The sequence below is a fragment of the Hyla sarda genome, chromosome 2, assembly GCF_029499605.1.
Source record: "Hyla sarda isolate aHylSar1 chromosome 2, aHylSar1.hap1, whole genome shotgun sequence".
Classification (NCBI taxonomy): Eukaryota; Metazoa; Chordata; class Amphibia; order Anura; family Hylidae; genus Hyla; species Hyla sarda.
The window spans coordinates 204,521,274-204,537,518 of NC_079190.1; the positions used below are offsets into that span (position 1 = coordinate 204,521,274).

At 44.2% G+C, this 16,245-nt stretch overlaps 1 protein-coding gene across 4 annotated transcripts in view; it reads right to left on the minus strand.

Annotated features, from left to right (window-relative positions):
- CFAP47 (cilia and flagella associated protein 47) overlaps positions 1-16,245 on the minus strand; it is a 548,331-nt gene that overhangs the window by 347,134 nt on the left and 184,952 nt on the right. For all 4 annotated transcript variants that reach the window (XM_056556158.1, XM_056556159.1, XM_056556156.1 and 1 more), the window contains exons 37-38: positions 7,686-7,820; positions 6,385-6,497 (exon numbers count right to left, since the gene is read on the minus strand). In XM_056556158.1, coding sequence (XP_056412133.1) covers positions 6,385-6,497; positions 7,686-7,820 — 248 coding nt within the window. The remainder of the gene's footprint in view (positions 1-6,384; positions 6,498-7,685; positions 7,821-16,245) is intronic.

Consider the following 16,245-nt stretch of genomic DNA (forward strand, 5'->3'; position numbering starts at 1 on the left):
ACTGGCGTTTGACAGATATTTGAAACAGTGGACTGTGCAAATCAAAAATTTTATTTTTCATTTTCACAGACCACTGTTCCAAAAATCTGTCATACGCCAGTGGGGTGTAAATTCTCACTGCACCCCTTATTAAATTCCATGAGGGGTGTAGTTTCCAAAATGGGGTCACATATGGATATTTATTGTTTTGCGTTTGTCAGAACTGCTGTAACAATCAGCCACCCCTGTGCAAATCACCTCAAATGTACATGGTGCACTCTCCCTTCTGGGCCTTGTTGTGCGCCCCCAGAGCCATATGGGGTATCTCCGTAGTTGGGAGAAATTGCATTACAAATTTTGAGGGTCTTTTTTCCCTTTTACCTCTTGTGAAAATGAAAAGTATAGGGCAACACCAGCATGTCAGTGTAAAAAATTTATTTTTTTACACTAACATGCTGGTGTAGACCCCAACTTCACCTTTTCATAAGGGGTTAAAGAAGAAAAAGCCCCCCAAAATTTGTAAGGCAATTTCTACCGAGTACGGAGATACCCCATATGTGGCCCTAAACTGTTGCCTTGAAATACGACAGGGCTCCAAAGTGAGAGCGCCATGTGCATTTGAGGCCTAAATTAGGGATTTGCATAGGGGTGGACATAGGGGTATTCTATGCCAATGATTCCCAAACAGGGTGTCTCCAGCTGTTGCAAAACTGCCAGCATGCCTGGACAGTCAATGGCTGTCCGGCAATACTGGGAATTGTTATTTTGCAACAGCTGGAGGCTCCGTTTTGGAAACAGTAGCGTACCAGTGACATTTTTCATTTTTTTGGGGGAGGGGGGCTGTGTAGGGGTATGTGTATATGTAGTGTTTTTTACTTTTTATTTTAGGTTAGTGTTAGTGTTAGTGTAGTGTAGTGTTTTTAGGGCAGAGGTTCTCAGCAAGTTTGCCGCTGGGAGTTTGAGCTGCAGCGCAAAATTTGCGCCATCTCAAACTTGCAGCACTCACTGTAAACCTCCGCCCATGTGAGTGTACCCTGTACATTCACATTGGGGGGAGGGGGGCAAACATCCAGCTGTTGCAAACTCCGAGCATGCCCTTTGGCTGTCCGTGCATGCTGGGAGTTGTAGTTTTGCAACAGCTGGAGGCACACTGGTTTGGAAACACTAAGTTAAGTAATAAACTTTCAAGTGCTTTGCAACCAAACATGTGGGGGGGACCATTGTTCTGGCACCATGGGAGCTTTGTAAACGCACATGGCCTTCAATTCCAGACACATTCTCTCTCCAAAAGCCCAATGGTGCTCCTTCTCTTCTGAGCATTGTAGTTTGCCAACAGAGTACATTACACAGAGCACTTTACATTTATATACTCAGAAGAAATGGTGTTACAAGTTTTGGGGGGCTTTTTTCATATTACCCGTTGTGAAAATGAAAAATTTTGAATAACACCAGGATTTTAGTGAAAAAAATTAAATTTTTCATTTTCACGTCCAACTTTAACAAAAATTCTTCAAACACCTGTGGGGTGTTAAGGTTCATTATATCCCTTGTTACGTTCCGTGAGGGGTGTGTTTTCCAAAATGGGGTCACATGTGGGTGTTTCTGGATTTTTTGCGTTTATGTCAGAACCGCTGTAATGATTAGCCTTCTGTGCAAATCACCTCAAATGTACATGGTGCTTTCACTCCTGAGCCTTGTTGTGCGTCCGCAGAGAATTTTTATCCCACATATGGGGTATTTCCATACTCAGAAGAAATTGTGTTACAAATTTTGGGGGTCTTTTTTTTCCTTGTACCTTTGAGAAAATGAAAAATATGGGACAACACCAGCATGTTAGTGTAAAATAATATTTTTTTTTTACAATAACATGCTGGAGTAGACCCCAACTGTACCTTTTCATAAGGGGTAAAAGGAGAAAAAGCCCCCCAAAATTTGTTAGGCAATTTCTCCCGAGTACAGAAATACCCCATATGTGGCTATAAACTGTTGCCTTCAGATACGACAGGGCTCCGAAGTGAGAGAGCGCCATGTGCATGTGAGGCCTAAATAAGGGATTTGCATAGGGATGGACCTGGATGCAAGAATTACAAAATTACCCTACGGCAGTGTTTCCCAAACAGGGTGCCTCCAGCTGTTGCAAAACTCCTAGCATGCCTGGACTGTCAATGGCTGTCAATTTGCAACAGCTGGATGCTCTGTTTTGGAAAGTGTTGTACGAGGCATTTTTTATTTTTATTGGGGGGGGGGGGGAGTACTGTGTAGGGGTAAGTGTATATGTAGTGTTTTACCCTTTATTTTGCGTAGGTGTAGTGTAGTGTAGTGTTTTTAGGGTACATTCACATGGGTGGGGGTTTACAGCGAGTTTCCCGCTGGGAGTTTGAGCTGCAGCGGAAAATTTTCTGCATTTCAAACTTGCAGCGAATAACTCGCTGTAAACCCGTGTGATTGTACCCTGTACATTCACATGGGGGGGGCAAACCTCCAACTGCTGCTAAACTACAACTCCCAGCATGCCCTTTGGCTGTCTGTGCATGCTGGGGGTTGCAGTTATGCAACAGCTGGAGGCACACTGGTTGCAAAACACATAGTATGTTAATTAACAGTTTAACTGTTTTGCAACCAGTGTGCCTCAGCTGTTGCAAAACTACAACTCTCAGCATGTATGGTCTATCAGTGCATCCTGGGAGTTGTAGTTTGCAACAGCTGGAGGCACACTGGTTGCAAAACACTGAGTTAGGTAACAAACTCTGAGTTTCGCAACCAGTGTGCCTTCAGCTGTTGCAAAAACTACAACTCTCAGCATGCAGTGACGGCTGAAGGGCATGCTAAGACTTGTAGTTATGCAACAGCGGGAGGCATACTACTAACACTTCCAGCATGCCCTTTGGCTGTCCGTGTATGCTGGGGGTTTTAGTTATGCAACAGCTGGAGGCACACTGGTTGCAAAACACTGTGAGTTTGTTACTTAACTCAGTGTTTCCCAACCAGTGTGCTTCCAGTTTTTGCAAAACTACAACTCCCAGCATGCCCAAAACAGCTAAAGGACATGTTGGGAGTTGTAGTTATGCAACAACAGGAGGAGAACAGTTTGGAGACCACTGTGTAGTAGTGTCCAAACTGTAGCCCTCCAGATGTTGCAAAATTTCAACTCCAAGCATGCCCAGACTCTCCTGCGAAGGGCCAGATGTTACAGAGCTAAAACTCCCAGCATGCCTGGACTGTATGGACATTCTGGGAGTTGTAGTTTTGCAACATCTGGAAGGGCTAAAGTTTGGATACCACTGCACAGTGGTCTGTGAGTTGTAGTTTGGCAACTCCTAGAAGCCAGCAGTGAAGATCACTTACCACTGATCTTCACTGCTGCCTCAACCGCTGCCTCCGCCGCCGCCTCCTTACTGCCGACGATCCCGCCGCTGCTTGCCGCCGGCCCTGCCGCGATCGCTGGCCCCTCGCCGCTCTGGCATCCACCTCCATCTTCCCCCGCTCTGCCCGGACATCCAGCTCCGATCATTCCTATTTTCCGGGCTATGGGGTCATCAGAGACCCGATCAGCCCGGAATCGCCGCAAATCCCCGATCTGAATTGTCTCATCCAGATCGTCGATTTGCGGCTATGCCGGGCTGATCGGGTCTCTGATCGGGTCTCTTTTCCTTGCCCATGGCGCTTTGTGGTCCGGATGAGGCTCTTTTCAGCTCTGTCTGGGAGCACACCTGTCCACACATTTACTGATCCTATATACCTCCCAAGTGCACAACCTGATGATACTACCACTATTTATGTATATTATATGTGTTTGATCTCTGATCCCATTATATACCCTGTGATGTATATGCTATTATAGCCTAACTGTTATACAGGGTTACTTGTTTGGGCAGGATACCATATGTACACCTGTATTTATAGTACATTTGTGTGGCGAAGTAATGTATTACTTCTTTCTGGAATTGTGGCTTTTTCTTATTGCTGCTGGTCCTTTTTAATTTATATTTTAAAGTGTTCATCAATAAATATTTATATATTTTCTATACTTTTTTGTGTCCTTTGCTCTAGATACTTAAGGACACAGGACATTTTGACCTTATAAAGAGGTACTCCGGTGAAAACCTTTTTTTTTTTTAAATCAACTGGTGCCAGAAAGTTAAACAGATTTGTAAATTACTTCTATTAAAAATTTTAATCCTTCCAGTAATTATTAGTTGCTGAATAGTGCAGAAGAAATTATTTTCCTTTTGAACACAGAGCTCTGTGCTGACATCACGAGCACAGTGCTCTCTGCTGACATCTCTGTCCACTTTAAGAACTGTCCAGAGTAGGAGAAAATCCCCATAGCAAACATATGCTGCTCTGGTCAGTTCCTAAAATGCACTGTGCTCGTGATCAGCAGAGAGCACTGTTCCAAAAATAAAATAATTTCCTCTGTAGTATTCAGCAGCTAATAAGTACTGGAAGGATTAAGATTTCTTAATAAAAGTAATTTACAAATCCGTTTAACTTTCTGGCACCAGTTGATTTAAAAAAAAAAAAAAAAGGTTTCCACCGGAGTACCCCTTAAAGGGCAAAAAAATAAAATAAAATTAGTATGTTTTAAATAACCCTATTATGACCCCTTTAGCTTTCTAATTATTCCGTATTCGGGGCTATATGAGGGCTAATTTTTTGCGCCGTGATCTTTAGTTTTTATCGGTACTACTGCATATATGTGACTTTTTGATCACTTTTTATTTTATTTTTTCTGGGATGTGATGTGCACAAAAAGCATAAATTTAGTTTTTTTTTTGTTTTTTGTTGTTTACGCTGGTTACCGTACAGGATCATTAACATTATAATTTGATAGTTTGGACGGATAGTTACACATGCGTCGATACAAAATCTTTTTTTTTTTTTTTTTTTAATGCTTTTTATTAGTAACATGGGGAAAAGGGGTAACTTTAATTTTTATTTGGGGAGGGGCTTTTTCCAAAATAATTTTTTTACCTTTTTTCACAATTATTTTACACTTTTTATGGCTCCATAGGGGACTATTTATAGCAATCATTAGATTGCTAATACTGTTCAGTGCTATGCATAGGTATAGCACTGATAAGTATTAACGGCTAGCTACTTCTCTGGTCTGCTGAAAAGCAGACCAGAGAAAAAGATGCCGGGAGGATGGACAGAAGAAGCAGGTGAGGCAGAAAATACAACACATCCAGCCAGGGAGAACACATGACTAGCATAGGTCCATGATTCCATGTCTCCCCAAGTGGATGCGCTGAGTTCCATACAATCCATGCTGCTTTACTGTAACCGGTCATCTATAGACTATGTATTGCTATATGATCATGAGTATTGGGCATTGACAGGGAATATAAAATGTAAAAAGCAGATTTCAAAACACTCTAACCTATAGTGATGAGATTTTTTTCACCCCCTGCTTATTTTGTATATTTACCCACTGACAGTGAGAGACAGAATAACAAAAAAAAAAGAAAAAAAAAAAAGAAAACACATTTTACCCAGTGAAACAAGTATGAATCTATCAACTATGAATTAGCAAAACGTCTGCCTCTCAGGGGTCCTTTCTACAAGCAAGGAGTTGAGATTAGGAGCACTCTTAAAATGTACGCCAGCTCTCTGGTGTAAGCTGTAATAAATCTTAGGGGTGTCACATTTTGGACCACATTAGGTTCTATTTCCTACCTCCATTAAAAGTACTATTTCTTTTTCTGAATCCTAAAGTCACTTCTAATGACACATAGTGCATATTCCTCCTAGCATAGTAAATGAGTCTAAATAGTATGAGTCAGTTGTAAGTACTACTTCAGAAACAAGACAACCAAGGAACGACATAGGAGTATGAAGGAGGGAAAGGAGGTCAACATTGCTTTTCTTGTTATGTAAAGAAAAACACTGAAACAAGGTCAAGAGCAAGATGACTGCTGCATTGGCAGGGAAGTCGGCTCTGACCCAGCTTTTACTCCCTGTCAACTTCAGTTTTGAGTAGGAAGGATGATGTAATGTGGGTCACATGATAATGTATACTCTATGGGAGAACACTGTAAACTCATACATGCTTCACATGTCAAAGCACATTGCTCTGGCTGTCGCTGTCTCATATCTAGGTATATAAGCAGTACGAGTCAAACAATGTTTATAGTTTTTAGGATGGAGAAAACTTCAGCAAATACAGAGATACTGGAAGCAACAGATTTGTCCTTATATAAGGGCTAAAAAGACAGGAAAAGCTATCAGAGCCAATTAATGTATGTACAGTATTTACCATGTATGAATTATGTAAACATCTGGATTCCCCCTGGTACAAATGAAACTCTTATTATTTATAATTAATATGTAACATTTGTATATTCCATATTCAGGCTGTCTGAGCTGTCACTTTCAATAAAGACAATGAGAAAGGTTACTTACTTTGGGGCAATCGTTATTGTGTTTCCTTTAGGCAATGAGAAATCAGCTGACTCTCGACCTACGATTGTAGCCTGGTACACTAGTGGCTTGCTGCTTGAATTTTTCAGACGAACCTGTTCCAACAACATAAAATTATAAAGGTCAGGCTATTGATCGGTGGTTGTGTATAGGTACGGTACTGACAGATTGTGAGTGAATACCAAGAATAAAGAACACAACTCACGCATGCCTATGCCATCTCGTTTAAGGAAAAGATTGTTTATTAAGAATCTACACTGTATGGCCACTTTATAAGAAACACCCATAAAGAAGAACACTGGACCTGCTTTGGCCAGCTTCTCTCAGTTGCCATGCAATGAATGGAGTTACTGGCATGCTGTCAGATGTATCATGGGAAATTTGTTAAACTTTCTGGCACCAGTTGATTAAAAAAAAAAAGTTTTCCACCGGAGTACCCCTTTAATAAACAAAAACCCAGTGTATTTTACATTTCATGGCACAGCCCCTGTTGGGGACCTCTATGGTCAAATAAGGGTAAATAGTACCTATCACAATAACATATTACAAATATACTGCACAATTAAGGCACATTTATGCATTTATTTGTTTGTTTGTTTGTTTATTTATTTAACAAAATCACAGGGAAAATGTTAAATAAATGTGCAAAATATGACAATGGAAGTTTTCTTAAGCTTATAAAGATTAAGGCTGCTGCATGAAACCGAAAAACAAAATGACTGAAAAATATCAACAGGGGTCTGTGAGTGCTTTATTTTTTAACATCTAAAAGCGACTTGCTGACATGAAAGAAATTGGGCTTCTTACAAAATGAATGTGTCATGTCTGGAAATTGGAAATCTTGAAAATCTTGACCCCTTGAATGGCTTTCTATCTCTATTTCCGAGTTAGGCAGGTTCTAAGTGAACATTCTACATCAAAACAGTGAGAAAAATCTGTGCTGTCTCTGGTCAAGAGTCAAATTACTGTACATGATCCCAGATGAAAGCTTCAGTGGGTGCCTCTATATGGGTTCTGTACAGAGCTTCTGGCTGCTTTTTTTTTTCTTTATATCTTATTTTCCCAATAAACAAATACATATTATACAACATGGATCCTACTGTCATGGATCCTTTAGGTCATCCTGTACTTCTTTTGAAGTACCTAACAAGCCATTCTAGACATGAATAAAGGGTTACCAGAATCCAAGGCGTAACCTAATGCTCCTGGGCCTAAATACATTTTTTGTACTTTAATGTTATTGAGTATTATGTTATTGATACTATTATTAGATGCTTAGTTACCTGACGTGAAATTGTTTGGTGAAGAGCCCCATCAAAATGAATTGTTTTCTTAGGCACATAAAGCGAAAGTTTTTCATGCAGATACACACACAGCATTAGCATTGTCACTGGATTTGGATCACATATGTCTGTGGCCTACGTAGAAGATAAAATATATATTGTATGTAAACAATCTGTAAAACCTCATTAAACTGCATAACCTAGAGTATTGGCAAGTGTTGATGTTGCTTTATCACTGATGGGTGTACAAATTCTCTACATTGCACTTCTGGAGTGCTGCTTCTTCACCTTTTGCATTACTAGAAAAGTATTGGTGCATCGTTTGAAAGTCAAAATTAGAACTCACCTAAAATCTTTATTGCTATATAAGAGAGTAAGACAAAAATATTCTGGATATAAGGTTAAACACTACTTTATGAAGTTTACACATTTGAGTGTACCAATAGGCACTGACTCACAAATGAAGATTGTCTACACAGTTGTTTAGAGGTTAAAGCGTACCTGTTGTTTCTAAAAAATAATAATAATAATAATAAAACTGGTCAAGAGGTGATTTTAGTGCTCTCACTGTCGTTATTGAGCCCCTGAGATGGTGGTCCACAATGGTCCACAGCTATTTATAATTCTCTTCATTTTAGGTGTGGGACTACTTCCTTACCCTTTCTTCTCTGGCCAATCATAGCACAGTACATACTTCTCCATGCCATTATACAGTGCTGTTGAAAATGCCATAGACTGAACAGACTGTCAATGTATTTGAGGTTGACCAACACAGTACATTACTATAACTGGCATGTGGTGAGAAGGAGTAATTGATGCCCTGGCTTTGCAATGTGCTATGTAAGTAAAAATTTAAGAAACAGTAGCACAGGTTCCTTTAGCACTAAAAAAATGTTTCCGAGAAGCTAAAGGGAGGGGTGGGGGAGATCACAGTGTAACACTGGGGATTTATGGGTTTATGGGTTTATGGGTGGTGAGAAATAAGAGGGAAGCCTTGATTTATGTTTAAGGAACAGTGTGGGTCATAAACTGGCAGAATAGCTCAGATTACAGTATAACCAAAAGTCCATTTGGACATACACCAAAATCAATAATCAACGGTTTCATCCTTATCATTATCCGTATGATTCTTTCATCCTTTATCATTATGTCCAGTATAACATTACATTGTCTATTTCTCCTATGGAGCACTCTATCGTAAGCATTGTATGCCAAAATGTAAATACAAATTAAACTTAAATACAAATTTCATTAATACAAAGAGCACCATAGAACTGACTGTATGCTGTATCTATAAACTTTTTTGGATATATGCATATTCTTCACATAGCAGTATGTGGTAGTGCTATTATTAACGCATTATGGGGGAGATTCATCAAGAAGTGCTCTGAGGAAAAGTTGACCAGTTGCCCATAGCAACCAATCAGATCGCTTCTTTCATTTTTCAGAGGCCTTTTCAAAAATGAAACAAGCGGACTTCCGGTTCTGGCGTGGCCATGTAGTGAGCCAGGAGACGGAGCTCCCGCTCACCACCCTCGTACCTGCATAGTACCGGCCCCGGTCCCGCTTCCTGCACATACCGGACTGCTCCGGGATACGCCTGCACTGCCGGGGACTTTAGCTCCGACCCGCCCGGGCACCTAGACCGCGCGGCAGCTGGGCATCTCAGTCGCGGCCTCACGCAGCTCCTACCCGCCGCCATCTTCCTTCTCTACTGCGGGCAGGAGACCGCGCCACAGGAGGGAAGCACAGGGACAATACTGTGAGCGCTTGTCCTCCACTGCGCAGCGGATCCGCCAACGGTCAGAAGCGGGCTCCCGAACCCCGCAGGAGGAGCCACTGTGGTGAGCAGCAACTGCACCAACCCTCATACACTGCACATCTCCTGGATTATCTAAGAGCCGCTGACAGAACTGCCATATAGCCCTGTTGTACCCCTGGGTGCTGTGCCCTGATTCCTGACAAGCCCTGTCCTGGATGAGGGCTGCAAAAGTGACTTTCTCAATTAATGCTCCTGTTGCCTAGCCTAACGTTAGGTGGTGATCCACAGCTACTGCGCAGGCAGCCTACTTACCTGCAAGGGAACTGGTTACTAGGAGCAGTGTTCCTGCATAGATCTTGTGGTTCCTGGACATCTATATTTTCCTCACTGCTGCAATTCACACTGTCTGCTCTAGAGGGAGCTCTTGTCACAGCCATCAATTGAACGTTCTCTCACACTTATAAGGCCTTCCTGTCCTCACTCCAGCTAAATCATTGAACCAATGGACCGCTATATCAATAAAGGTCAAGCACGGGCCCCGGCGAGTGGCCCGACGGCCACGCAAGTTAACCCCCCACTGACTGTATCCTCACAACAGATAACTACTGCAGGTGTGAACTTACCCTCTGAAGGAATGGAGGTGACAGGCAGCAAAATGCTTTTTTCTCAAACCGCAACGGTTCAAGACACCTCTGCCCCGCCACAGCATCACCCCCCAGTCACGGTGGGGCCGGCGGATGCTATATTGAACTGTCCCGCTGACCTTCAATCTTTGGCGGCTGCCTTAATGCAACTGATCGCTCCTACTATACAGAACACTGTGAAAGATACGATTAACTCGTCCTTGTCTCAATTGCAGTCCGCGGTGCAGGACCATGATCTCAGACTGGGAGAGGGGGAAAAACGTATAACTACCCTGGAGGAAGTGAATGGAGGGCTAGTCGCCAGAGTAGGGCAAGTGGAAAAAGACCTCTGCTATGTTAGTGAGAAACTGGATGACTTGGAAAACAGATCCAGGCGTAACAATCTCCGCCTGGTGGGGGTGAGCGAAACCCTCTTACAGTCAGATCTACAGGCATTCTGCGAGGGCGACCTCCCTAAGGCTCTGGGTTTACAACACAAGTGCCAAGTTGAACGGGCGCATCGTCTGGGACAATTACAGCCCAACCGCTCGAAACCTTTGGATGACGCTGCTTCTCGCCCACGCCAAATGATCCTGAAATTGTTGGCTTACAATGATAAGATTGAAATACTAACGGCTTTCTGGAAGCGCACCTCCCCATTGACTTATCGCAACAAAAAAATTTTGATCTTTGAGGACTTTTCAGCAGAAATCACCAAGCGCCGCAAGGCTTTCAGCAACATTTGCACGGCCCTGTATAGGGCGAAGAAGCGCTTCACCCTGCGATACCCGGCCACTCTAAAAGTCTTTTTGCCAGATGGCTCCTTCAGATCCTTTCAGACCCCGGAGGATGCAGCGACCATGCTTCAAAATTTGCTGTCTCAGGCGACTGATCGACCTCAGACTCCCCGCCAGCGCACCTCAACGCCCCCGGTGGGCAGGGGTGAAACATCTTCCAGGTCCCACCGCCGCCGTGACGATAGAGCACGGTCGCCATATGACCACGGGAAAAGGAGAAAGTCGCCGAGTTGACGCAGCAGGAGCCGCAGCAGCCGATCTTCTTCCCCGGACTGAGGACTGAATATCTTTATCTTGGTTATGCCTTTCGCTCAGGGGTAGTTGTAAGGGTGGGGGGGGATGCAGATAGGGATCCAGCTGTGTCCGTTGTTTTTGATGTTGGATTATGGGTCCTGCACTCTAATATTGGTGTGGGTAGATCAGGGCAAATTTACTAGTGTGCTATGTAATCTAGGGACCTAACGCTAGACACAGTCTTTACTGCGAGGAATACTGCTAGTTGTGTTATAACCAGGAACTTCTCTATGTCATGGGGTGGTCACTGTTTACTATTCAGTGGGGTGGGGGCAGGGGTCCTGGTCTCGCTATGTGTCCGAAAAAAGAGAAGTCCCATACCACCCTGATGACGTCCATAGTGTCATCCTGGACGCCTCTATCTGGTGGATTGTTCTTTTGGTTGTTTTTATTTCTGATGTTATTTGTTTTTTATTTCTTTGCCATCCTCCTTCGAAATCTACGTGTTGATCTGGTCTGTTTATTCCTCCTCTCTGTTGTGCCGCTCTCTTTTCCACTACTGTCATCTGTACGTCTTTCTGAGTTGCCCTTGTCCTCATCGCTCCACCTGATATTATGTCTGCTGCTCCCGCCCTTCTCTCCACCTGATAGGATGTCCCCGGTGAGGGTAAAGGTACCGTCTGTCCTCCTGTGACTATGGGGATTGGGGGCTGTTGTACACATGTGTAGAGTCATTTCATGGAATGTTAAGGGCCTGAAGTCACCACAGAAGCGCATGTCCATTCTGAGGTATCTTAAACGTCTTCGCCCTGATATTTTGCTACTGCAAGAGACGCATCTCACGGAGGGTGACTATCAAAGGATGCGCAAATTATGGGTGGGACAGGTAGTAGGCTCGCCCGCAGTAGATGGCAAGTCTGGGGTGTTGATGCTACTACACAAAGCTTTTCCCTGTCGACTGCTTTCTCATGTACACAACGCTGAGGGTCGTATGTCCCATATCACACTTGAACAGGCGGGTCAGGTATATGATGTCTTTAATGTTTACGCACCTAATGATGATAATACTTCTTTTTTCACCTCCCTGACAGATACTATCAACCGCACGGCGGGTCCACTCACTCTGTTGGGTGGAGACCTCAACACGGTGGCGAACCCAATGCTGGATAGATCTGGGACATCGACTCCGCCAGTGGTCATCCGTCAAAGTGACAAGGTTCTCCCCCCTCTACTCGCCCAAACTAGTATGCAAGACGCCTGGCGTAATACTCATCCTGACGCTCGTGAGTACACTCATTTCTCCCACGCACACATCACGTGGTCCCGGATTGATTATTTTCTGGTCAGCCCATCCCTACGCTCTAGAATACTGGAGGTAAACATTCAGGAGATGGTCTTGTCTAATCATTCTCCAGTGACACTAGATCTTATGCCAACCAGTCCCAAGGGTACTGATTTCCTTTGGCGATTCCCGACTTATTTACACACAGACGACTCATTCCTGGACCTGCTAGCGGGGTGGTGGGTGGAGTTTGAGTCCGACAATGTAGCACACAGGGACACTCCAGTTTTATATTGGGAAACAGCCAAGACAGTGATCCGTGGAAAAATTATGATGTATTGCTCCTCCTTAAAACGTAAGACCAGGGAGGGTTTTGAGACTGCTAGCGTGACTTTGTCTGACGCGTACTCTCGCTTTGTTGGCTCCCCTACTCCACCTAACAAGTTGAAATGGCAGGAGGCTCGATCTAACTATGAGTTATGGCTTGATAGGAGGGAACGGGTATATAGGTCCCTCATAGAAACGGAATTCTTTAAACATGGTAACAAGTCGGGTCGGTAACAAGGAGGGCGAATGATTTCTTAGTTCACTGACTTTGCCATCTCTATCGGACGCGGAGATATATCGGAGGAGGAAGTGCGTCAGGCAATCAGCTCCCTATCTGGTGGCAAGGCCCCTGGCCCTGATGGCTATCCGGGAGAATTTTATAAGGCATTAAAGGACAAACTTTCCCCCACCCTGACAGCTTACTTCGACGAAATTTTTAGAACGGGAAGTATTTCCCCGACTGCCAAATTGGCATACATCAAGGTATTGCCCAAGTCGGGGAAAGACCCCCTAGACCCTGGCTCCTACCGCCCCATTTCCCTCATTAATCAGGATGTGAAGATACTCTCTACAATATTAGCAGACAGACTGGCTCGGTTTTTGCCTCATTTAGTGGAAGATCATCAGGTTGGATTTGTAAAATCCAGATCTGCGTTGACCAATATACATAAGGTGCTGGCAGTGATTGATGGGATTCGGGGTCAGTCGCGGCCGGATGCCCAGCCTTCATTGTTGACACTTGATGCCGAGAAAGCTTTCGACAATGTTCGTTGAGACTGGCTGGGACTGGTCTTGTCTAAATTCGGGATCAGTGGGAAATTTAGCTCTTTTCTAAATGCGAGTAAAAGCATGCTACTGACATTGGGTAGTGGGACTCCTAGGAACCTACTCTCCACGGGGGACTTGGGGGTGACATTAACAATGTCTCATATCACCTATTTGGGGATCCGCATAGGGCGTACGTCTGACACCCTATATAAACTAAATTACGCCCCTATTCTTAAGAAGATTTCATTAGAACTAAAACGCTGGGAAAATTTACCACTCTATTTTCTGGGGCGTTGTCACCTAGTCAAGATGATCATCTTTCCCCGCCTCCTATACCCTCTCCAAATGTTGCCTATACTTTTAAGACATGTTGATATTCGTCAACTTAATGCTGATTTTACCCGCTTTATATGGCAGGGGAAACGCCCACGGATTGCCCTACAGAAACTCATGCTAAGCAAGGCGGAGAGGGGAGTCAACTTCCCGAATGTGCGGGGATACAATTTGGCATGCCTATTCCTGCATGTTAGGGACTGGCTGCATGACACAACCTATTACTCTAATATTTTGGTAGAAAGAGCATTGGCGGCACCTTGGTCTCTGAGTGCGTTGCTACATACCTCATATGCTAAATTGCCTCCTATGGTCAAGTCTTCAATCTTACTACGGGACACCATTGTGGCCTGGAGGGAAGTGCGCAAGCTTTATCGACTTCCATTTCTCCTCTCTAAGCGCATGCCCTTTAGGGGCCACCCCGAACTGCCCCACTGTAACACCTCTCTATGGTTACGAATTTGGGAGTCTAGGGGGGTGCTGACGGCGGGTCACCTTATTAACAAGGACACTAAACAATGGCTTTTACCCGGGGATATCTTGAGGACTTTTGGTTTACCCCAGTCACATTTGCTTTATGCCAACCAACTGTTCTCCTTCTGCTCGTCCAGATTGAGAGACCTATCGGGGGAAGCCGTTGATCACCCCCTAGACCATGTTATTGGCCTGGAGCCGAGGAGGGAGTCTATTTCTTCGCTTTACTCCTCTTTTCGGAACCGTCTTCTTAAACTGGACCCGCAGAAACTGTTTCCCAAGTGGGAGCGCTGGACAGGGGACACGGATATACACAATATAATTTTGTCGGGTTGGGGTTTAGTGCGCAAACACATCATTAACGAGAGGTGGCGGGAGACTTATTACAAACTATCTCATGCAGCCCTTTACGGATTTAATATCCTACTCTCACCCAAGTTTCCTGACAGAATCACGAATTGTCCCAAGTGTAACACGCCCTTAACTAATCTATATCATGGAGTTTGGAGTTGTCCGGGCCCGGCTGACTACTGGCGGATGGTATGTACTTATATTCACGATAAGTGGAGAATTACTCTCCCTTTCACTCCTCAGGCCCTACTCTTTCACCAATTTAGACCCCCGGGGGGAGGGTAGACATATACCGCATATAATTCATGTTGTACTACTGGTGGCTTTGTGATGTCTCTTTCTGAGGTGGTTGGAACAGCAAATTCCAGACTTAAGCTTATTGATTAATCAATTAAAGATTTATCTGGGGGTCGACCGTTTGGATGCAGAACGCCATCGCAACTCAGGGACTAAGAAGTTCTTCTCTAAATGGAAGTCCTTTATTGTTACCCACTTTGACTCCTTGGGGATAGCTGACATAGTTAAACCTTTTAGACACACAGAGTGGTATATTTTGGAGCTCCTTCAGGGCACTTTGGGAGCGCTACAGCTTCCAGATAGCTAGGTTCTGATAGATCTCTAACTTTGGATGATAGATAGTCTCCCCCAGGAGTCAAGGGGTGAAGGAAGGGGATTGGTTGGTTATTTAGTAATGTTTCTCTTATGCATGTTTTGGGGGGTAGTAATGGAAATAGGTACAGTGACCCCCCCGACCTACGATGGCCCCGACATATGATGAAATCGACATACGATGGCCTCTCAGAGGCCATCACATGTCGATGTCAGCATCGACATACGATGCTTTTTTATGTCGGGGCCATCGCATTAAGTGCTATCCGGCAGCACCAAATGCTTAAGCTGCTGCCGGATAGCAGCTTAATGTTCCCCGTGTGGTGCGGTAAGTATTACTTACCCCTCCACGATGCTCCGGGGTGCCCTCCGGGTCCAGTGCTGGTCTTCCGGTGTCTTCTCGGCCCTCTCCGATGACGTCAATACGCTGCTGTGTACGTCATCCAATAGGAATGGCGTACGCAGCGGCGTAATGACGTCGCTACGCAGGCCCAGTAAGGCCTTGCGGAAGACAGAAGAGGACCGGAGAAGACAGCAGAGGACCGGAGAAGACAGCGGAGAGCCCAGCGGAGGCCGTGGTCACCATCGGGAGCGGCGGGGACACCATATTGAGCGGCGGGGACAGGTGAGTACAGCTTCCTATACTTTACATTGCACGAATCCCTCAACATACGATGGATTCGACAAACGATGGCTCGTTTGGAATGAATTACCATCGTTTGTTGAGGGACCACTGTATATGGTATGAGCTTTCACACCTATTGCTACTCCTAGGGCAGTTTACCCTACTGTCACTTTTTGTATGATTTTGTTTTGCAAAAAGGTTAATAAAAATATATTTAAAAAAAAATAATGAAACAAGCTATCTGATTGGTTGCTATGGGCAACTGGTCAGCTTTTTCTCTGAACAAGTCTTGATGAATCTCCCCCTATATCCTGACTTTCTCTTTGTTTACATTAGAACTTTCTGTATAATATACCTCTCATGATTCTTTGTTAT